Source organism: Podarcis bocagei, assembly GCF_964188305.1.
Source record: "Podarcis bocagei genome assembly, chromosome: 3".
Taxonomy (NCBI): Eukaryota; Metazoa; Chordata; class Lepidosauria; order Squamata; family Lacertidae; genus Podarcis; species Podarcis bocagei.
Genome location: NC_138127.1, coordinates 79,329,515 through 79,354,329, shown reverse-complemented (window position 1 = coordinate 79,354,329; position 24,815 = coordinate 79,329,515). Strand labels below are relative to the sequence as shown.

Below are 24,815 nucleotides of genomic sequence, written 5' to 3'. Positions count from 1 at the left end.
CTCTTTGCGGCGGGCTTTAGGACCTGGCTCCCTATCCGGACTGCTTACTGTGCCGCCTTCCTGTGCATTTGAACTTGGCGCGCGCGCGCAGCCTTCGACCTTCCTCTTGACCGTTTCCTCGCTCCCCGATGGAGGTGTGGCCAATCCTAACTCCTGCCTTCCCGCTTGCGGCGAGCCACCAGCTCCCGATGCCTGCGACCCCTCCCCCCTACTGTGCTCTGGTGGGGAAGCTGGTCCCGATTTCCAACTGCTGCTCTCTGAGTCTCCTCTGGTCCCTTCTTCCTGGTGTGTCCCCCTAGGCGCCCCCCTTGTTCTGACCACTGGCGCCCCTTTCTGTGAATCTTCCGATTCACTGGAAAGACTCGGAGATCTCGGGCCGCTGTCATCGCTCATATTTCCTTCGGATTCCTCCCCCTCGCTCTCTGTTTCCTCCCTTTCCTGTGCCTCTGCTCCTGAACCCCTGACAAATCTACTAAAAAGAAGCAAACATCCTGCAGCAAAAGATACAGTACTAAACTATTCTTTCACAGCAATGTTGTCAACATTTATGTGAGAAAAATCATAGGCCTGTTAAAATATAGACTACATGGGGCTCACTATTTCTCTCAAAGAATGGGCACGAAGGGGAAAGGAAATAGAAAGGAAAGATATTGCATCAAAGTTGATTAGGGGATCTATTGCTAATGTTGACAGACAAGTTATATAAGGACAGTAGACATTTCCCCTTCAGCTTTCCATAGAGATTTCAAAGTACCAAGAGTACTTCAAAGTACCAAAGTACTCAAACCTCTGACAGGAAGAAGGCTAATCTGACTTATTTACTGCTAGCATTTGCAACATTTAATACAATTAAAAACCAGACCACACACCTAAAACTACAGAGAAAGCTGTAAAATGAGGTTGGTGAAGGAAGCTTGAGAACAATTATTTATCCAAGTGGGTGATTATGACAGGCACTCTCCCCGTCATAACCCCCAAACTGAGTGAATTCAGGCAACCACCACCTACTGTTAATTTGTATGTTCCATGGCTTGATGGCTCTCTTAACAGCTGTTTTTTAAAAAAATGCTAATTATACAAATGTCTGTAGTGGCAGTTGGAGGTTTAAAATTGCTTTGGATTTATATATGATCACTTTTAGTTTGTGGTTTTATTTAATTGAACCAATTCTTATGTTTTCTGTTCTATGATATAAATCGCCTTCTGATCCCATAGTATAAGGCAATAAATAAAGTACAGTGGTATCTTGGGTTACATACACTTCAGGTTACAGACTCCGCTAACCCAGAAATAGTGCTTCAGGTTAAGAACTTTGCTTCAGGATGAGAACAAAAATCATGTTCCGGCGGTGCAGCGGCAGCAGGAGACCCCATTAGCTAAAGTGGTGCTTCAGGTTAAGAACAGTTTCAGGTTAAGAACGGACCTCTGGAATGAATTAAGTACTTAACTCGAGGTACCACTGTAGCAACAGCAGTAGGAGTCTGGAAAATGAAATAATCATGAGTATCATTCAAAAGTAACTATAAATGGTATATTGACTTTTAAATCTCCTCTGTGTTAGCTGAGTTTGAAGCTATGACTGATAGTATAGCTTCTAATACAGGGGTCAGCTAACTTTTTCGAGTAGGGGGCCAGTCTACTTTCCCTCAGACCTTAATGGGGGAGGGGGCGGACTATATTTTGAAAAAAGAATGAATTCCTATGCCCCACAAATAACCCAGAGATACATTTTAAATAAAAGTACAAATTCTACTCACGTAAAAACACCAGGCAGGCCCCACAAATAATCCAGAGATGCATTTTAAATAAAAGGACACATTTTATTCATGTAAAAACACGCTGATTCCTAGACCGCCCGCAAGCTGGATTTAGAAGGCAATTGGACTGGATCCGGGCCCTGGGTCTTAGTTTGCCTACCCATGTTCTAATACGTACAAAACCTTTAGTGGGAATAAAGCAAAGAAGATTTATCCACTGACCTCGTGCTCAATCAATCAATATGGTCCAAGATACAAAACGGTAATACAGCTCTCCCTCCATGACAAAAAGCAAGCATGCTTATCCTTACATAAAATGTAAGTTCAATATTAAAAGGCAGGCCTCAGGGAGTAACCAGCTCTTCTCTCTTATTGCCTAACCCTTTAGCACAATTTGATACTCCAGAGAGGAGGGGAAATGCATTTTTCAAAAGATATATTGCAACACTTTGGGGAAGAAAATGCAGCTTAAAAAAAAGATGCTTAGAGATTTGATTAACTAGAAACTGTACCAAGGGGTTTCTACACAGAACACACAGGTGACACTAGGAATAAAGTAGTGATTTAGTTTGACAACCCTATTATCAAACCGGAATAGAAGCCATAAAAAGGAGACGTAGATAACAAGCCAATATTTTGTTCTCTTAGCACTGTATTGTGTGCATGGCTTCAAGCATTATAAACATTCAGCAATGGAGAGGTGGGGAGGGGGAGAACTGCTGTTAGGATATGCAACAGGATAGAGTCACTTTGCAGCCTCTGCCCCCTGCCTATACAAGCCTACAATGTCCACAGACAGGGAGGAAAAATGTGTTTGCAAACTTACTACAGTATGGCATATTTCAAAACACTTCTATTATTTCAGCAGTAATACGCTTTCCAGGATGCCATAATGGAGTGGATGGGGGGGGGGGCAACCAAATCGGGTGTTTATATGCACAGATATGACAGCCTTCAAAAATTGATAATATAATTTCATTTTATTCATGCGACACTAACACAGTATTATTTTATTTAGGTTTATTACCAGTTGAAATGCGAAAAACTGTCTCCGAAAGAAGAAAAACGCAAACCTTGCAAACGTGTTATTATAGAGTAAGAAAGAATCCTACATAAACTAGGCCGATTTTGAAAATTCTTCTTATCTCCAGTGTTTTTATTCTACATACAAAATACTTTGCACTTATCTGTTAATACTGAACATGTGTGTATGTATATACAAGCAACAATACAATACAGGTGTAATTCCATAAATATTTGCACCAGTGTTTATGCACAGATCAAGATAAAAAATTGACACAGTAAAGGCCAATGAAACCAATTTTCCTGACCTTCAGCAATACCAATTATATCCAAATGATTCCTGACAGATCATCTAATTATCCTTTTTTTAAAGCCTCCAGTGTTGAAAATCTACATGTTCACATGAATATTTGTTCCTCTGCCAAACCATTCTTGATAGACAATTCTTCCTGGTTATTAAAACCTTAATTGATCCATCTTCCAACTTAAACCTGCTGCCTGTACCCTCCCTTCTCACCACTAACCACAGGAAGTAACTTTCCCCCATCTGTCCATATTTAGGAACATAACAAGGAAATAACAAATGTAATTTCTGGAGCCAGGGGCTAAAGGAAAAGAACCGCCCCTCTATCACAGACACACTATTCGTTTTTAGAAGCCAAGCAGAGGCTCTGAACAAATTTCACAGGTGTGTTGTTTGTACAGCACACTAAACTGTAACTTAGTATTAAGTGCACAAACAAGAATAAACTGCATGGGTATTAAGTTAGAAAGAAGTATCAATAGAGTTTTAATTTCCACACCCTGCTTGCTCAAATCTCCTTTTGGCGAAACTTGACAATTGGGACACAGAAAATCAGTCACAGGTACTCATTTTTCTATTCGACAATGCATATGTTTAAGACATTTTTTTTTACTACTTGTATTATCATTATCTGTAGAACCCCAGAGTTGTTTATACTGTTTGTTTTTTGTAAACTCTGAAAACCAATAAAATACAGTTACGAAAGAAGAGGAAGGAAAGATGTCAGAGACTCAATGGGGGCTTTGGACTACTGAAGGGCAACAAACCAAGGAAAAGCAACACTGAAGATATATTGCCAAAATATTACATTCTATAGGACTGAAAGTGATACAGTTCAACACAGTGCCAATGAACATGATCCCTCCATCTTCACACAAAAGTAAGCACCTACGTAGGGCAATTCTTTTTCGTTGATTAGTTGTGCTGAACACTATCACTAATAGAAGTTCCTGCAGAAAAAGGTTTCAGAGCAAATCAATAGGTCCAAAAGCAATAATTCACCAGGATCAGATACAGTTTCATCCAGGGTTTTGAAGAAACTTAGATGTATGAAATTGTTCAATGACTGAAAGTGATATGCAGTCTCCACCCCCCCACCCCCAATTGGCCTATGTACTGGAAGGTTAAGAAGTAGATAATGCACTACAAATTCTTGGAATAGGCTCGAGAAATGATCCTGGAAACCAGGAGTACTATTTCAGATGCCAGGACTGAGGAGGACATATTCTCAGCAAAGTTTAAATGGAAGCAATCTTTTTTTATACATTCACATTTAAATTTCAAAAAAAGCAGTGTATTTTAAGGGCATTTGTTTGTACCTCAGAATAAACTACATTAATGTTATTACTATTCAGGCAAGGACTCATATTTGCTGGACTTGTCAAGAAATGCCAATTGGCGGAAAGACTGAAGGATAGAGGAAAAGCAGAAACAGTCTGTTCTCATGGGCATGTTTTCAATGAGGCACTGCAAAGAATGTGAGAGGGTCATGGGCACACATTTTGATTAAAAAAAACCAGGTGAGAACAAATGCGGGCAGGGTGGGGGGAATACAGACAATAAATACATTCAGGATAGTTAACCCGGGGCGGGGGTCATATTCAGAAGAATCAAGTGGTGTCCAGTCCCCTTGGAATTGTACCACTTCAGAATGAAAATACAGTGGTACCTCGGGTTAAGTACTTAATTCGTTCCGGAGGTCCGTTCTTAATCTGAAACTGTACTTAACCTGAAGCACCACTTTAGCTAATGGGGCCTCCCGCTGCTGCAAATAGAAGGCGGGGGGGGGGTGTGTGACCTGAATTGGCACTGCAGCAGCAGGGAGAGGGTTAAGGGGCTTTTTTTCTCCCATGTCAGACTGGTCCCAGTTTTGGATCCCCCACCCCAACACCTGCAATTTACTTTTAAAAAACCGTCCACATAATATTTAATTGTGTGAATTGAACATCTAAGTTTGGCTCTGGAGAAAGGTGAAGTGGAAAGTCATTAAATGAAGTAAAAAATATAGCAGATATTATCTGACAAGTAATAAATATTTTAAAAAGATATAAGATGTTTTACCTTCCACATCAAGGCACCTAGGTGGGCTATCTGACCAGATAAGGTTATACATGCACTCAAGGAACTCTGTCCCCTCTAGTTTATATCCAGGAAAGCACTGAAAATATATCATAGTTCCTACTGGGAAGGAGGACTCGAACTCAGATATGTTAATGTAACTATGAGGAAGAACCAATGGCCTCAGGCAACCTGCAAATTAAGAAGAAGGAGGTATCTTATTATGAGACGCTTATTTTTAAAATATCCCAATTACAGCTATCAGGCTAAAATATATATTCCCTTCTCTCCCCACAGTGAATGTTACTCCTGCTCATCTGACTCGACTCTCAGATTCATGTGCCAGATCACTAGTCCTACTTGTTTAGCATACAGCTGTTGCGAATTACAGTATACCATCTGCAAAATCAGCATAGGATTAATTAAAAATGGCAGTATTTTCTCTTTTTCTACATTCTGCCCCTCCCCTTCAGTTTCTAGTTTAATAATTATTCTTTTTCACATGAAAGCCTTCATTTTTAGACCGATACTTATCAAAACAATTGCTTATTCACTTCCAAGGTGTGATACTCAACATCTTATATATCTTGTAATCGGTGCATGCAGTTAAGAAAGGAATATTGGCTAGTTCCAACTAGTTGCAATGGGTCTGAACATCCACACTAAGAAGCTTCCACAGTTACCCACTAGCTGCAAAAATATTTAGGCAAGCAAATGGATGCTGCTTTAAAGGAGAGCTTTGTAGTGGGCAGCAAACTTTATTCTTACTTTCTCCATCAAACAAGGCTCAAAGATTCGTAAAACGATCTCAATGAGCACCACGTGTATTTTGTGGGCCTCCTATTCTGAGCTTCATTTAATATAATAAATTTAATGTACTCTTACAGCCATACACCAACATATTTTTAGCTGGCAACAAAAGATCCCCAATGAGGATATTTCAAATAGGAACTTATAGGTTGCACCCAGTGTTAGCCATCATAGTTAAAATATTTCCATTGAAGTTAATAGACAAAACTAACTTCAGTCAATTCATTTCAGTGGATCTACTATGAGTAGAAATTAATCCAATACAACCCTATGTGAACATACCAAAAAGGTATTTAATTCTGTGACTTTTGTGACTTTGCCATTATACACACACAACAGTATATTATCTGCTTTGAGGGGTACACGTGGTTTAAGTTTGTTTACAGTGTCAAAAGGCACTATGGCCTTGTCTATTATTTTGTCTATTATCCAGTCATAGTGCAATTTGTGCCCCCTCAGCCAAACGTAGCCCATTTATTGTAATTTGCCCTGCTTGGAAACTTTAGCTAACAGGGCATGGCAGATCCCCACCTGACATGGATGGGAATGTCAGTCATCTATCTGCACTGGCATCCAATTCCACAGCATGATACAAGCTCCAGATTTACCTCAGAAACCGCCTCTCCTCCTTATGCTACAATTTTTTCCTAGACACCAAGAATACATTCTTACCACCACCCCAACTGTGCAGATGCTTATAAATGACACTAAGGCATTCTTGCAGGCCGCTTCAGAAATATGCGACTGTCTTTTTCTGGACATGTGGGGCTGCCTTTAAAGTACAGAAACTTAACTGCAAAGGAATGCTGCCACCTTGATGTTGGTGATCAGAGTATGTAAAACCTCTTCTTCACCAGCTTTGTGTTTCCAGGACCAACTGAAAGTGTAGGTTTTGACCGAAAGTACAATTGGGGACCACGTTATTTGAAGGACTTACACCCAATGGGTCTTTCCCAAGCACGAATATTTGCTCATCTTTGTTTCCTTGGTCAGTGCCATGGGAGAGAAGGCCTTATTTGTGGTTGCCCCAGTTTATGGAGCGCTCTCCCCGTGGAAATGGAGATTGCCTCAACTTCTCAAATTTATAGGAGGGTTTATTTCAGGCAACTTCCCCCCCTCTTTTAAGTCTTTATTTTAAGACTTTAAAATAGAAAGCTACTTTAAGAAGTATAGCTCTTTAGCAGCGAGAACCTGCACAGCTATTTATTTTTAATCGAACTGTGTTTAAAAAAGTTTGTACAGTTGCCATTTTAATTATATAGCTGTGTTTTAAAACTGTATTGTGTTTTTATGATACATACGGTGCCTTGAGTGGGCTATGCCTAAAAAGGCAGTCTATAAATAGATTTTATAAGCAAAAATACAAACACCTCTCCCTTCTAGGAAAAGAACAAGAGGTTGCTTTCCTCACACTGAAGGAGAGAATGGGAGCATGCCTTAGGGCTTACTTTTTCCTTACCTGCTCTCCAAGGCTTTAAAAATAAAATATATCTGCTCATTTTCACTTATGGCAGGAAGGCATAATAGGCCCTGCATAACTCCACCAAAAGTAAAATGTGAAACTTTTTTTAAAACCTAAAATAAAGCAGTCCACACCTGAAAATAAACTTTCCCTGTCTAGCAACAAGGGCATCTAAAATGTAGCTAGAACTATTCTCTAAATATATATGCAGAAAAGTTATTCAGTGTACAGTAGGCATATGCAAACTTTATACAAATCTAACATCTTCCATCCACTCTTTAGGTGGGCATTTTATCTTCTGCAGTGATGTGCAAGGGGTCATCCTAAAACAGGAGTAGAAAATCTTTTTCCCACCTGTGGTTGGTGCAAGACATAAAAGCATAGCTGTCAACGTTTCCCTTTTTTTAAGGGAAATTCCCTTATTCTGAATAGGATTCCTCGCAAGAAAAGGGAAAAGTTGACAGCTAAGCATAAAAGTGGATGTGGCCAGAGACATAAATGGACAAAGTAATGGATGTTACTTTTTCCTTTCTATAGTAAAGCTACATTTCAGCCACTCAAACGCCAGAGGTTTCTATCCACACACTGCCCCGCTCCCTGCATCCTCCATCCAGGCAAGCAGAAGACACTGCCACAGTTCAAGGACACCTTGCAGCCAGGCAAGAGTATTTGAGGAATTCCCAGTACAGTGTGTAGGGAGAGAAGTAGGGCCTTGGGACTGAGCATGACCTGGGCAGAGTCCTGAAGGCTGGGCAGAGTGGCCAGAGTGCTGAGCTGAGGTTTCCTACCTTTGTACTAATGCAAATATGGTTTTTGCCCATGTTCATTGAAAAAAAGTCATTTGGCAAAAGGTACTGTATTACTGTACTAAGAACTATAGGTAACCATTATCTCTTTCAGCAGTAAAAGAAATAAGAAATAAGAAAGATAAATAGGCAAGTTACACTGAGACAAGGCGTAAGGTCTATAAAAGAGGATGTTCTGGTGTACTAAACCTTGACAAATGGGCAGATTATCCCACGTTCCATCGTCTTGACACACTGAAACCATGTTGTCTAAATCAGGGTAATGGATCTGGAATCCTTCATGACAGCTGATTATTAATTTATCTCCAGTCCCGTATGTCTTGTTATGAACCTCTGCATCTTCAACAACAGGTGCAAGGCAATCTGTGGCTTCATAAAGAAATTATATATTATTAACTTAAACATCAAATGTTGACCAGCTATGTGAAAACACTCTTACACAAAGTCAACCCACAATAGCAGTTATTCTTAGAAGAATCTGCAAACTTTTGTGCCTAAGCTGATTTAACACCACACTTCCATTAGCTTCGAGACTATTATAGGATATTACATCCTGTGCATTATAGGCAAGTTCTCAACAATATATTGTATATATAGTTAAACTACCTTTACAGCAAAATAAAAATACAGTGGTATTTTTATAATCGCGGAATGGATTATTTTCGTCTTGCAAGGCACCACTGTACAACCACTCCATTAACAATATTACTACAAAGAGTAAAAGACAACCACAACTGGAGGTATAATATGAAGAAGAGTTTGAAATTTATTATTATTATTATTATTATTATTATTATTATTATTATTATTATTATTTACCGGGGGGAGCACTGGCAGCAATGGTGCCTACCTGAGAGGTGCCGGAACTGCACTCCGGCTGAAAAAAAGCACTGCTCACATACCAAACTTATCTGCTACAGTATTAGACTAACTGAAAGCTAGTAATATGTCTTCCCTTTTATGAAATGTATTTTTAAATGATGTATAAATTTATAATGCGTCAGTCACATCCATCCCCATCCTCAGTCATCTTCAAACCTCAGAGCGCCTCCACAGCATCAGATTATTTCAAATCCCTATTTACTTCTTTGCATCACAAGTGGCATTAAAAGGAGTGTTTGCATATTTATACTTTAGTTTCCTTCTGCTCCACATTACTATGGATTAGTTTACTCATTCCCTTTCCCCCCCCCCCTTTGTGATTTACACAAGAGTCTATTACAAGCTGCAGCACAAAGGGACATTTAAGGTCAGGAGCTCAACCCCCAACTCAGCTCTATATCTATCCTATAGATTAGTCATAAAAAGTGTATGTATCAGTTGATTAATAGCAGCAGAGGCTCCTGCATTCTTAGCTGGAAAGGGGGCGGGGGAGGGCAATTTTCACAGATTCCCATCTCAGCAGCAGCCCCCAGCACTGCATCCAACAGCACTCTGGTTAGCCTCCTAATTCCCTTTTTGGGAAACCAAGGAAAATCTGTGATATGCTGGTGTTTGGTTTGTGCTGGGTGACGTGAGCGGTCTGCTGAAATAACCAGTTACAAATTTTATGGATTTATTAATTTATTTTGGTATTGTACTGAGTGCTGTTTGTACTGGTTTGCATTTTATAGTTTCATTGATTTATTGCGAACTGCCTTGCAATCATAGTACAGAGCTGTCTATAAACGGAACAAATCAATACTAAATTGTGGGTGTGAGAATCCTGTTCCACTTTGCAGGTCAATGCTGAGGCTTAGTTTGGTTGGGATTCCCAGTTTAGAATCCCCCATACCTTTCAGGGGGCAAAAAGGTCAGTTTATTTAAATTGCTCCCCCTCAGACCTCTTCCTAGGCCAAATCAAGCACACATAAGCCTCAGGTTCCATTGACTTGCATGAGGGCTGGTCCTTTGAAATGTTCCAGAACTCTTAAAAACAAATCAAATATATATTTTTTCTTCAGAAAGAAAAGGAAGGTAGAGCAAGGATTCCTATCTTTTCTGCTAACTTTTTTTTTCAACCTCCCTAGGCTCAGGTGACACATACACACCAGGAGTACACACAGCAACATTTTGTTGCAGAGCCACACTTGCTTGTACTCTAATATTTTTAAATATATTTAAATACAGTAGATAATAACACAGCCACTTAAGAAGGGCTTGCAGCTGCTGGGTGACCTTGGGTTAGTCACACTTCTTTGAAGTCTCTCAGCCCCACTCACCTCACAGAGTGTTTGTTGTGGGGGAAGAAGGGAAAGGAGAATGTTAGCCACTTTGAGACTCCTTCGGGTAGTGATAAAGCGGGATATCAAATCCAAAACTCTTCTTCTTCTTCTTCGTCAAGTGCTATAAATGATACTAGGTGCTCTATGTCGGCTCTTACTGAACTGTGCCTGGTTTTTTTTATCAATTTCTTTTATACATTATATTTCTATTGCATTCCTTTCTACAAATCAGCCTTTGAGAACTACAATAGTCAAGTAAGGTTATTTAGACTGAGAGGTAACACAATTTGCCCAAGGCCACTCAGCAGTCTTCTTAGGCAAGTGGAAACTGTGAAACACAATTTCCTCACGCACAATGCCAGCACTCTAGCCCACTGCATTATGCAGTGTGGGGAGGATATAGGGCATGGACTCTATCCACAGCAAGCAGTGGGGAGGGGGCACAAGACCAAAGAAGCAAAACTGAGAGAGGAAGAAAGCACAGCATCTTTGATCTCAAGAGTGACATATACAGACCAACTGTGAGCAAAAACATCAATGAATACATCATTGACTTGTGGCTTGCTGTTGTCTTGGAGTCTTGCTGTTCCACAAATAGACATGGAACACAACTGAGGTGAAATATGAGATTTTCATTTTCAAAAGCAAGAAACATTGATCCTGTTATACAATGACTTCACTCTCATTTATTTCAGATGATGGCTTGTAGATTGCACCATTTTAATTGTGTGGATGCTGGCCAGAAACACTGCTTCTTTCACTGAGCTGTTAGTGGACTGCCATCCCTGCAAATAGCTTCTGCTATTAAACCAACTTCAAAGCTTCAGCCAGAGGAGACTTGTTCAAGAAGGAAAGTCTGCTGAACACGTATGTACAAAGGATGAAACTGTACAGTTTGTTTTTTACCCAAGACTCTAAAATATTTGGAAAAAAACCCTGTAACTACTAGCTCCCACTTTAGCAACTGGGGTAAGTAAATACATATTCTATATAGAACAGCTCAAAGTTAAAGCAGAAAATTTAAAACTCCTCATTTGCTGAAAAGATGCTTAGCCCCTCTATTTTCTCAGTAAACACACTGTTGAAAGCCCAAAACACAATCTCTAAGCGGCAATGGAAATGAATATTAACATGCTTTTCTCTAGACTATTTCTTTTAACTATGATATCTGGGCCTTAAGATATGCAAGAAGCAAAACAAAACAAACCCAGCTTTAGCAGATCAATGTGGTGCTTACCTTTTAACAAAGATAAACAGAGAAAATGCAAGCTCTGAAATCCCCAAGTGTAATATTCTGTTATGACAGAAGTATAGCACTAAGACATCCAACATTAACGAGCCTGAGAGGTACTTTGCACATTACATTTTGCACATGACCAAGTCCACTGTGGCCATGCACAGAGCCCTGTTTGTCCCCCCTTCTCCCACTTATGGACGTAAGTAAACACAAGGGTTGTTAGGGAATAATAGGTCTGTGTGCATCATTCATATGCCCACTCAGCCATCCTCTGCTGCCTCATGCAAGTTACTTGTGTTCCATAACATGCATACACACAAAAACCAGAGAAGGGGAAGGAAGCAACAGCAAAGAGAGCATCACAATGTATAGGGATAGTGAAGAGGAGAGGCATAAGCAAGGCAAAACATTCAAATTCTGCTCCCTCTAAATAATAAGTTGAGTCAGGACATGAGTGCTGTGAGATTAGTAAGTGCAAATATATTGTGTTTTCTGTTTCCCTGTAGATAGATCACACTTGAACTATTTACACAACACAGATGCTTGTACCTCCTGTCCTCTCTACATTTGAAACTGCTCAGAAAGGTGTGCTTTTCTGTCAGTGAATAAAAGCAGTACAAACCCCCAGCTTCTTTTAGTCTTAACAGGATCATAGCCAAGTTTGTGACTTGAAAAGCAGTAGCATATGTTAGTTTGCTATGTTGTCAAATCACCTATTTGCCTGGTTTTGGCTCATGTTTGTAATTTGAGACAGCATACCCAACTGAGTTCCTTTTCTGGGAGTACTTTTCTCTGGATAAGAAAGTAAAAAAACCACAATGCTTCTGACCTTGTGCAGTGCAATTGTCTTCCTAGAACGGGTTCCTTGTATACTGAAAGGATTGTAGCAAAGCTAATGTTGTCCCACCCAGTCTTGACATATCAAGTACCAGAACTGTTTGCCCAATAAACATTTAGTGCAGAATTTCCATACTTTGTTCACTCACTTTTTACAGGGCATCTGTATGACGTACTGATGTTTCCCCTATGCTCATTCCATACTCTGCCCCCCCACCCCCCAACAGAAGAAAATTCAACTTTTAAAAGAATAATGGAACAGTCACACAATCATCCCAAGGGTAGATTGACATGGGTTGGTCCAAGACATTTTGGAGGCTGCATTTTCACATGCAGGGGAAAGTCCCTAACTCACTGAGGGTTTGAGACCCATCGGCTACCCTCACCTGGTTTAGCTGGCCAGTCAAAGCAATTTCCCAAGGTGTGGCTGCTGCTGCATGCTGACAGCTTCTAAGAGCCACAGGTGAGAACTGAGTGCAGGATGGGGACCAAAGGTGTACAAAGTACCCCAGAAGAAGCACAACGTGACCCCCGCCAAAAGTAATGCCCCTCCCCTAACACCCAGACACCCTGAAAATGTACTGCAGGATTATTCATAAAAGGAAGAGTTAAGCTCAAAAGTGTTTATTCCTGATATAACTGGTATAGATACCATGGTTGATAGTTAGCGTTAAAATCTATTAGCAATCTATCAATGCAGCTCAACTTGTCTTTTAGGTATTCTTCTACCAACGAACCCAGGAAATGGTTTGATCAAAAATTTACAAGCCAATATTAAGACCACGTGGTCTGTATGTGTTATCTAATCCAGACAACTACAACTAATCCAGAATGCGGCAGCTAGACTGATGATTGGGAGTGGCCGCCGAGACCACATAACACCAGTCTTGAAAGACCTACACTGGCTCCCAGTACGTTTCAAAAGCACAATTCAAAGTGTTGGTGCTGACCTTTAAAGCCCTAAACGGCCTCGGTCCAGTATACCTGAAGGAGCATCTCCACCCCCATCGTTCTGCCCAGACACTGAGGTCCAGCGCTGAGGGCCTTCTGACGGTTCCCTCGCTGTGAGAAGCCAAGTTACAGGGAACCAGGCAGAGGGCCTTCTCGGTAGTGGCACCCGCCCTGTGGAACGCCCTCCCACCAGATGTCAAAAAGAAAAACAACTACCAGACTTTTAGAAGACATCTGAAGGCAGCCCTGTTTAGGGAAGCTTTTAATGTTTAATAGACTATTGTATTTTAATATTCTGTTGAAAGCTGCCCAGAGTGGCTGGGGAAACCCAGCCAGATGGGCGGGGTATAATATATATATATATATATATATATGCAGGTTTTGGTGTCTTCGGGTGTCTTCCCGTGTAAGAGTTGGGGTGTCTAGGCGACGTTTCGACGAGGTCTCACTCGTCATCTTCAGGCTGGTGCTTTCGGCTTCTTGTTACTAGAACAGAGCAGGATCTCAGTGTTTGAGTTCCTATAAATACTGTTGAGGGGGTGTGGTGTATAGCCTCCAACGTTCTGGGCAGAGAGGGAGTTCCCAGGTTAGTGTGCCTTTTCTTCTTTTGTTATGAAGTTCGTTTCTGATTAGGGATAGTTCAGTTCGTTTCAGGATCCTTTCGGTAGCTGGGGTTTTAGAGTGGAATTTAAGTTGGAAGCATGTGGGAATTAAGTTGTTGTCTCGGCAGTTGCGTCTGTTCTAGTAACAAGAAGCCGAAAGCACCAGCCTGAAGATGACGAGTGAGACCTCGTCGAAACGTCGCCTAGACACCCCAACTCTTACACGGGAAGACACCCGAAGACACCAAAACCTGCATTCCTGTACCCGTGAAAATCTACGAAAGCATATATATATATATATATATATATATATATATATATATATATATATATATATATATATATATATGCAGGTTTTGGTGTCTTCGGGTGTCTTCCCGTGTAAGAGTTGGGGTGTCTAGGCGACGTTTCGACGAGGTCTCACTCGTCATCTTCAGGCTGGTGCTTTCGGCTTCTTGTTACTAGAACAGAGCAGGATCTCAGTGTTTGAGTTCCTATAAATACTGTTGAGGGGGTGTGGTGTATAGCCTCCAACGTTCTGGGCAGAGAGGGAGTTCCCAGGTTAGTGTGCCTTTTCTTCTTTTGTTCCTTAATTACTTGAGGGATATCTTGAGTGATTTCTTGAGTGATATTCTGAGTACCACTTAGGAGGGTCATTAGGTGTGGATTAGTTGCTAAAGCTTTCGTGTCTTGACCTCTTGAGATTGTGAAAAGTTTTTCTGAGAAGATGGCTGTACTGCACTTAGTTGTGCTCTGGCTTGGCTTCGTGTATAGGGGCGAGCTGTGGTTTTGTGCCCTGTGCCAGCCAGATCTGTGTAGGGATTGCAGGGGGGTGCAGCATCCGGAGGTGCCACTATGGTTTGGCTACTGGATGGTGTCTGTACTTTATCTGTGGAGAGGGTCTGGGTTTGGGTCTGGTGTGGTTGATTGGAGATGGCGTTCTGTGTGTCTCTGGTTCTGGTGTCGGTTTTTGTGGGGAGGGCTAATTTCCAGATGTCTGGCAGGCGGGACGTGTCGTCACGCTTGTTCATGTTGTGAGGGTGTTTCTCTATCTCGATGGCTTCCATGATTATTCTCTTGTGGTGATGTTCCATGTTAAAGAGCAATTTGGAATCTGCAAAATTAATTTCGTGTCCTGTTTCTTTCATGTGTTGGTAAAGAGAGGAAGTTTTTTCTTCTTTTTTGACGGCATTCTTGTGTTCTGCGATACGTGCATTTATTCGTCTGTTTGTTTGTCCAATGTACGTGGCTGGGCAGACTTTGCAGGGTATTTCATAGACCCCTTGGTTTTCTAACTGGATTTTATCTTTTGGGTTTCTGAGGATATTGGCTATTTTTTGGTTGGTGCAAAATGCTGTTTTGATATTGTGTTTATGGAGGATTTTGCTAATTTTATCTGTAGTGCCCTTGATATAAGGAAGGAGGGCCATGCCATTGTTTTCTTCTGTGTCTTGGTTTTTGGGGGGTGTTTCTTTTTGGATTAGCTTCGTAACCCTGTTTTGTTGGTATCCGTTGGCGATTAACACATTTGAGAGATTCTGTAACTCAGTTGTCAAGTGGTCCTTGTCAGCCAGGCGTTTGGTTCTGGAGATGAGAGTCTTGGCTACGGAGTTTATTTGTGCAGGGTGGTGGTGTGATTGTGCATGTAAGTAGCGGTTGGTGTGTGTTTTTTTCCGGTAGATAGTGTGTCCTAGGGAGCCATCAGGTTTTTTGTAGATTAGGACGTCAAGGAAGGGAAGTTGGTTGTTGGCTTCTATTTCCATAGTGAATTGTATTTTGGGGTGTAGGCTGTTGAGATGTGTGAGGAAGCTATCTAGTTTTTCCTTCCCGTGTGGCCAAATTACAAAGGTGTCGTCAACATATCTGAGCCAAAGTTTGGGTTTGTGTTCTGACTTGTCTAAAGCATTGGTTTCAAAGTGTTCCATGTACAGATTTGCGATGACCGGTGAGATATATATATATATATATATATATATATGCAGGTTTTGGTGTCTTCGGGTGTCTTCCCGTGTAAGAGTTGGGGTGTCTAGGCGACGTTTCGACGAGGTCTCACTCGTCATCTTCAGGCTGGTGCTTTCGGCTTCTCTGTTCCAGTAACAAGAAGCCGAAAGCACCAGCCTGAAGATGACGAGTGAGACCTCGTCGAAACGTCGCCTAGACACCCCAACTCTTACACGGGAAGACACCCGAAGACACCAAAACCTGCATTCCTGCACCCGTGAAAATCTACGAAAGCATATATATATATATATATATATATATATATATATAATATCAGATTGTTTAAAAATGCTGCTGTGGGTTTTGCCACCAATATGATATACAAATTTGTCTTATCAGTTGCAGCAGAGGATGTGGTTCAGTGTTTTTGGCGCTGCAAATAAGCAAATGTTTGCGTTTCCTCATTGACAGCAATTCCAGATCACATCAGAGCATTGGTGGGAGGCCAGGAGGGGGCAGCACATGCTCACACTGAGAGTAAGTGGGGCCACATCTAGGCGCCTAGAAGGCTGGAAGCAGGGTTTTCTTACTTGCTAAAAATAACGAAAACATAATTACAAGGCTGTAATATGCAATCTTACATTGTGGATATGCGGATACATCATTTGCCGTCCCCAACCATTTAAGGGTTCTGCATTTACTGTTGCTTCATCCTTTACCTTGACTTCCAGTGCCAATGTCTGCAAAGGTGTGTGGGCATGGACAAAGAACAGTGCACAAGTGCAAAGCAAAACATAAATAAATACCTTTCATGAGATTACTACCACAGCATAAAGTGCACAACCATCATCCTAAAGAAAAATTGTCTTCTAGGCCTAAGAAAATTTGATTCTGTTTGCCTTCAGAATGTAATAATGTGGAAAACAAACTTAGTATGCACACAAAGCTTGCTAACCTGAAGCAAGAAAGATAAAAGTGTAAAGTGTGGCAAAGAATCTCAGATATAGTGTCACTGCCATGCAGCTAATGATCATGGCCCAAAGAAAATAGAACAACCTGCAATCCCAAAATCATTGGGTTCTACACATTATTCAGCTCATAGAAACTAGGAAGGCTTCTGATTCTGATTGACTTCTTTGAAGAGCTGGTGCTCCTCGTGATTTCACTATTCTCATAATACACTATTGCTTGGGACTCCATGCTACTGATGACAATACCTTGTCATTCCCCTCTTTTGAACCATCACAAATGTCCAAAATATCTATGCCAATTTTGCTTTAGCCAATGGCAACTTGTGAAATAAACATCTCACACCTCCAGTTAGGCCAATACCACCTTGTTGGCCGCTGCAACACAAGGAGGAGACTTAAAACATGACAATACTTGAAGTGTCACAGAGGAGGAAAAACAGGTTCCCCACCTCTTTGCCCCCTCATCGCCAATGTTCAGTTGATGCATGTATTGCTCATGACAAGAGCTTGATCAACACTATTAAAATACATAGCAAGCTGATTCTTCCAGCAAAACGGTATCTGAACATTTTTAGTGGTGTGTTTATCCATGTTTGCACATTCATGCACAAACACACTAAAGACAGACCATATTTTCAAATTTCTTGATCACAACATTATCACTGACAAGCACCCAATAAATCAAAGAGCTGGAGTTTTAGTGCATGTTGTTTAATAAATGGTGAAGCTTTTCCACGGACAAAGATTTTTTCCAAAACTACTGCTGGCAAGAGCCAGAGTTAGACCAGCAAAAATTGTCAAATATGTCTGAAGCAGAAAATGAACATAAGAAAATTGAACTAATTACATACAAAAGAAAACAAGTTCTTTTATTCCCACAGATGTGTTCCTAAATATAGAAGTAAAATTGCATTATTACTGCATTTTATAATCTGGCTGCCATTCTTTTCCGAACCCAAATGAATAATTTACAACATCCCCCGCAATACATAACTGATTTAATACTCCATTTAACACATACCCTTATCATCATTATAAATTTAACCATAATGCCCAGTAAAACATAACATTAAAATTTTACAAAGAGCACTCATTTGTCAGAATAGTAATTAAATACAACTAATAACATCAGATGAACTTTTCATCTGTTCATTAAGATGTATCAAGAGACTCCTGAATCTTCTGCCCCAATTCAGAGCCCACCAAACACACAGGGATAAGAATGTACCAAATTTGTCAGCACACAACATTCTTTATAAATATTTTAACTCTAATGATTGTTTGCTCAAGAGGAATTGAAGGTTTTGCCTGGGGAACCCAGGATAACGTGGAATACTACTGGTCAGAATGAAAATGATATTGCATGTATTGCCTGGATTCAGCTAGGTCTCCAGTTTCCATTTGTTGTAAAAAGTCTTCTCAGAAAGAAAGAAAAAATGAGCATGATCCTGTGAGCTGGAAGAAGATATGACAGAAATATGGAGTTTTCACAAGCAAAGTTTGTCGGCAGTAAATAGACTTACCTTCTTGGAGGCACAAGGGTTTCTCGCTTGGCTTCCAGCTGAGGGAGCCGTTGAAATGTCTCTCACAAAGCTTTTTGGATGGGCCCTTAAGCCTGTATCCTTCTTGGCAATGGAACCGGACTACTGAACTTTCAAAGAAAACACCTGCGCCAGGCATCTTATATCCATATTCAGGGAATCCAGGATCAGCACAGGCATGGAGTTCATCAAAACCTACGTCAACAAAGAGGCAAAATATTTGATGTTTGGTCAGAAATGTAGACAGTGTTCTTCCCATCTCCAACATCTGCCAAACTGAGATTCCAAGGCAATGTTACAGTCATACTCATTTCATAAAGTGACAAGTGGGGTCTGCAATAAAATACCGCTGCTAATTCCCAGGTTACTCTATGTGTTAACTTTGTTTTGCCAATATACAATTCTCTCCACTACCAGGCCATATTAATCCCATTCCCAGCTTCCAGCCTTTGTTTGCTAAAATTACATCTTTTCAAAAACGGTGTTCAAGGCAGTCAACAGCAGTAAAATACAGATCAACAGGGTTTTTTAAAAGCAAATAAAATGCATCAATGAAACTAATGGAGACAACAGCCAGTTTAACAAATTTCAACACATTTACTCTGGCTGTAACAACTTAATCAAAGACCTGTCTAAGACTATCTCTGCCTGTTGGTGGAAGCTCATTAGAGAAGAGGTTAGGTAGGTAAGTTGCCTGTAGATGCAGCTACCAAAAAGGTATTTCTCTTGAGTTTCCAACAAATGAACCCCAGCTTTTGGTGGGAGAGAAAAAAGAGCGTCCCTCAAAGATCTTAAAACATGAGCAGACTGAGGCTCTTGCGGAAGAATATGCTCTTTCACTGCAGCAACTTTCCTCTGATCCCTCTCTTTGCTGACTGCCTTTCAAAGGCTTTTTCTCATCCACAGACATTCAACCCCTGACCTCAATAACCCCTCCCTTGAACTCTCTCCCAGGTTTCCAACTCCATGTTTCTCCTGCACCCACCCCCATTCTGACCTAACTTTTTGTCTTCTGCCACATCACTTTTAACACCAAAGTTACATTTTAGAAGTCTCCCCACCTTTGCACACATGTACACCCCCCACACACATAGCAGAGGTAGCAGTGTGCAATGCTTGTGGACTTCCCATGTACATCTTAGAGTAGCAGCAATTATCATTGCAGACACTGTTACCTACATACTTACCCTGGTACCCTGATTTCAGCCAAGTGTTTTGTTCTACAGTACAGTTTTGGTTTCCTGTCAACAGCAGATTTCTGCCTGACTTCTACCAAGCTGCAATGGAAGCTGGTCCATTAGGGCAAATGTGGCGCCATCCTCAGCTCACCAGAGATCTCTCTGCTAAGCTGTCTCAGAGCCTTTCTACAGCTACCTGAGCTTTATTTAAAACCTGGGCTGGAAATACTCCAGACTCTGGCGGGCTGAGTTTTTGAGCAAAGAAAAAGCAAACAACAAAAAATTGTTTTTGTGAAACCTAATGTAATATTAGGAAAGTGAGAAAAACAACCATAAAAACAGTATGTTGACACGTTAAACTCCAGAGGTAAGGAACAACTATATCAAGGAAAGAAGGCTGGAGTTACAGCAGAAGGCTTAAAACCAATTGCATTTTTACTCTCAACCAGAGAAAAGAAGAGCCCTTCTCAAACTGATCTTTCTTACTGCTGCCCAGAAAAAGGAAAAACAACTTCCTTTGTAGGAGGAAAACTCAGTTAAAGGTGCAGAGAGGGCCAATTGACACAGCTACCAACCTATCTATTGTTAAACCGGCAATTCAATTGTTTAACTAAAAAGGTCAGAAGACCTGCATGTGGGCCCATACTTCATGCACAAAATATAATGTTGTGACAGAGACTAAATCCCTGTGATTCTTGCACTTCAAAAAGGAGCTGATGCATGTGTTTTGCCTCCAAGATTGACCCACCAATGCCTGAAACCACATACCTCCGCAGTAGCCTCTCTGACCACTGCCTGTAAAGCTGACAATTCTATGATTCTATTATGATCTAGTTGAGATTCTTGCACTGCAGGGGGTTGGGCTAGATGACCCTCAGAGTCCCTTCCAACTCTACAATTCTAGATTCCATTAATATTCTCTCTGTGTGTGAAAATCTCAATGTGTCTATGCCCATATCAGATAGGAAATTCCCCGATTTAAGCTGGGAGAGTGATCATGCTGCTCAGGTTTATATGCTGGATTTCATGCACGTTCATATAACCTCTTTCCAAGTGTCACTCCCCTGCATGGGCATCAAGCGGCCTCAGAGATGAGGCAGCTGCACTACGTGTGAGCAGGAAAGGGAAGCAAGATAAGTGGCAGACCAATCAGGTGAGTAATATCTGTAGTGTGGTAGGGTCAGCAACATGATTCAGTGCCAGGCTTCGTTTTCCATCGACATGTTAAGATGAATTACCAAGGGACGACCTTTTGTAAAGTATAAGGTGACAACTGCTTTATGAAGCTTATTTCAACATACACAGTGGAGGTTTACAAAGAAGCTTTACAGGAAACGAATAAACCCCCAGAAAATGAGACAGACAAACTAAGCAGGTGCTGAATGTTAAACAGCTTCACAACTGGCACAGCAGGAGGGCAATTAATGCCAGTGGGGGAGAGACCTGGAAAGTTTGAAAGCTACCAACTTCTGACTTTTAATGCTTTGATTTTGAATGAGATGTATCTTAGGGGCTGTCTATTTTCTGCACATTAAGCATCTAGAGACACCAAGGGAGAAAAGTATCACAGTGGCTCAACACAGAGAACAATTTTCTCCCAGACACCCCACCCCCAAAAAAGTCTGTATTGCATGGTACAAGTATCAACAACAACAGAAAATCCCACCACCACACCAGGCTAACAGCTTAGAGAGGAACATCAGTCCCCCAATGTCCCCAAGTGCAAATGATGCTGAAACAATTAACTTTAACCAGGATGAGGATATAATGTTTCCTAGCCCTAGGCACATAAATTCTCTGGTGTATAAAACTGGAATCCAACATCATTTGAAGAGCCACAGGTTCCCCACCCCTGGGATAGAGCCTTTTTGTCAATTCATAATCCAAGGTCACAGTTTATTAATGCAGATAGTGTCACATTTATATAAAGGTCAGCCTTAGGAAGAAGTGTCCAATAACTTATAGCTGTGTGTGTATATGCTGTAATGTTTTTCATATGTAGACTCCTCCGAACAAAATGCAAAATATGACCACGCTGGACTTCATAGAACTTGAATAAAGGAAATATCAACACAGATATTTTTTACAGTTTACAAAGTAGTTAAAACTCAAAGAACCTCAGCTTGCCAAGAAACAGTATTAGCAAGGCCAGTTACTATTCAGAAGAGAAAGATGCCTGCAGCAATCTTGAAATACATTTTTAAATGGAAAAAAAGAGGAGACTGTTTGGATAGGCTATCCACTCGTGGGTGTTTCTTCCTCCTCTTTTCCCCTCTGAAACATAAAGCCTGCCTGTTCTGTTAAGCAATTCACCAAAAAAACCCATAGATAAAATGTAAATATAAATGCTTTTAAAGCTGCTAAGTAGTCCCAACGTTAAAGTCAGTTATCATAACAAACCCTTAAAGGCCACTAAACATGAACTACATTAAAGAAATGTAACATAAAATGGGCTACTGCAATTCTTAAAAGTCTGCTCAGGAAAGAGATAGTGTGCTTCTAGCAGAATACGACATTGTGAATACTCACTGTGGGTTACCCCCCCTCAATATTTTAAGTTTTAATATAATTATCAGTATCTGTACTTTTTGCTTCTAACATGACTGCTTACAGTTTGCCTATCACTCTACAACCATGCGGCTCTACCTGCCAACTCAAAATAACACTGTGTGTATCTGATGAAGCAGACTCTAGTCACTGAAAGCTTATGCCATAATAAATGTGTTAGTACTTGTGGTGCATAAGTAACATGGCTACACTCCTGGAAATTCTTAAACAATCTAACTTGGTGCATATTTAATTTTCAAATGAGGCACCCAAAGGATTTGTGCATTTTGCTCCAACTTAATCCAGAGAAAAACACAAACAGATGCCTCTTTAAAGCAGCTTTGTAAATAATCTCAGAAAAGTTACCTACCTGGGGGGGAAACCCCCCAAACCCTAGCCCATTCAGAGGCTAGTAGCCTATATTTTTATGCTGGCCTCAAAGAAGAGAGACCCCTATAGCCAGCATGGAAACACAGGATAATAGCATCTTACCAAGATAGTGATATAGAAAAAAACTTCTATCAAATAGGCTGGTCGAAAAGGGAAGAACTGAGGGATATTTCCTTCATTCACAGCCAGGACAGAAACCATATGATTCTATCATTCCTCCACCAGTCCACTCACTCACCCCTAGCTACCTTGCTAGTTTTTACATAAGAGTTCACTGTCAGAGGGTCTGAAGGTCTTGTATTCTTTCTCAAAATTCCATCCTAGATACGCCTCTCACATTGAAAGCATAAGCACCTGATCCAGTGTACACCAAGGACCATTTTGCAAGAATGACACATCCACATACTTGCTATGAAAGCAGGCCAGCCCAAGATGTTTTGCCGCCTCAAGTAGACAAGCAAATGGTCCCCTCTCACCTGCAAATCAAGGTGCATAATACCCACAGCTGACCAAATTATTCTGGCATCTGGGGCAGAATAACTTTTCCCTGGAAGTGAAAACAAAAAAATAATAAATGGTTGCAAATTGGCTGCCCTTTCATAACACCCAAAATCAGATACCTCCCTCTGCCTAAGGGTAGGACTGGCACTGGTGAAAATAACACTAATGATGCACTTCAGAATATATGAGATACTCTTATCTGTACGCAGAGATTACCACTACATAGGAAAAATATAATGTGAAGCATTGGGTGTGAAATAGAGGATTTGAAACTAGCTTCCCACCCATACTGCTTGCTGCATTTATCTGGTGCAGCTAGTTATCATGTGTGATGAAAGATAGAATTTTTCAACATATCAGGCATCCTATTACTAAAGATATCCTGAAATGATGATAGTATCAAGATATCAGGCTTCCATTTTATTTAGCAGCACATTTTTACCATCTCAATAACCTTCTTTCTAGCCAATCATAACAGAAAAAATGTGCTCCCAGTAATCAGTTTATATAATGTTATGACATTTAGTGCTTTTCACTGACTATTCAAAAGCCTCCTCCTATTGCTCATGAGCAAATTCAGAAGAGTTAAAGTTTGAGCAGCTCTTTCACATTAAACATATTAAATTAACTCCAGTGTTAGTGTAAAGGCCTTGACATCTGTTGCCCTGGTCACTATAGAACATTTTTAAACCAGCCAAGAGAATTTTCAGAGATAAGCCTTTGAAAAGAACCATGGAAATGTTGTAAGCATAAAAACTAATTGAGCTGGTTCCAGCTGAAAAGCCTTATCTTGCAGGGAAGGTTATATCCAGCTAGGCAAGAATTGCTTTAGAACCAGGTCTGAATCCATTTCTCTGTAAACTGATAGAGAAATAATACAAGTTTTTATTCTATTTTCCGGAACCCTTCTTGTTGCTGTACTGAACAGCCCATGACCTACCGACAGAATAAAAACTCACAATATCAACTGTAAAAGCCCTCACAATATTATAGACTTAGAACTGGGTTGCTGTTTGTTTATCTACTGCTACAATGCTTGTAATCTAAAGAGGTTAAAAGTAATGTCAAAAACCCTTAAGGATAGTAAATATAAAATCAGCAAAATTAAATAAGAGCAGTAGTTTTCTTCCCTAAAAGGTAAAGGTAAAGGACCCCTAGCAGGTAAATCCAGCTGTGAATGACTCTGGGGTTGCGGCACTCATCTCGCTTTACTGGCCGAGGGAGCTGACGTTTGTCTGCAGACAGTTTTTCTGGGTCATGTGGCCAGCATGACTAAGTCGCTTCTGGCGAAACCAGAGCAGCACACAGAAAATGCCATTTACCTTCCCGCCGGAGCGGTACCTATTTATCTACTTGTACTTTGATGTGCTTTCGGACTGCTAGGTTGGCAGGAGCTGGGACAGCAATGGGAGCTCACCCCATTGCATGGATTTGAACCACCGACCTTCTGATCGGCTCAGTAGTTTAGACCACAGCGCCACCCCTATGTAACCACAAAAAGTGACAGTTGAACAATGTCCAAAGACCATATCAGATCCAGCGGCCACACAGCAGCATCTTGACAACACTTCCCTCCCAGCAAAGGATGGAAAATAATGGCTTAAAGTTAGAGTACAGTTCACACCTGTAACAATTTCAAAGGATTTTCATTTTCCTTAGTATTTAAGGACGAATGTCTGTGTTTGTCATTTTAAC

At 40.7% G+C, this 24,815-nt stretch overlaps 1 protein-coding gene and 1 long non-coding RNA gene across 5 annotated transcripts in view; one reads left to right on the top strand and one right to left on the bottom strand.

Moving 5' to 3' along the window:
• Positions 1-24,815, bottom strand: part of SUSD4 (sushi domain containing 4) — a 76,977-nt gene that overhangs the window by 15,990 nt on the left and 36,172 nt on the right. For 2 of the 4 annotated variants that reach the window (XM_081186441.1, XM_081186442.1), the window contains exons 3-5: positions 18,487-18,699; positions 8,410-8,589; positions 5,146-5,334 (exon numbers count right to left, since the gene is read on the bottom strand). In XM_081186441.1, the coding sequence (XP_081042567.1) occupies positions 5,146-5,334; positions 8,410-8,589; positions 18,487-18,699 (582 nt within the window). The remainder of the gene's footprint in view (positions 1-5,145; positions 5,335-8,409; positions 8,590-18,486; positions 18,700-24,815) is intronic. The other 2 variants (XM_081186443.1, XM_081186444.1) reach the window with 2 other exon arrangements.
• LOC308583503 lies at positions 1,539-2,894 on the top strand. The gene is made up of 2 exons (XR_014006264.1): positions 1,539-2,075; positions 2,776-2,894. It is a non-coding gene; the product is annotated as an uncharacterized lncRNA (long non-coding RNA).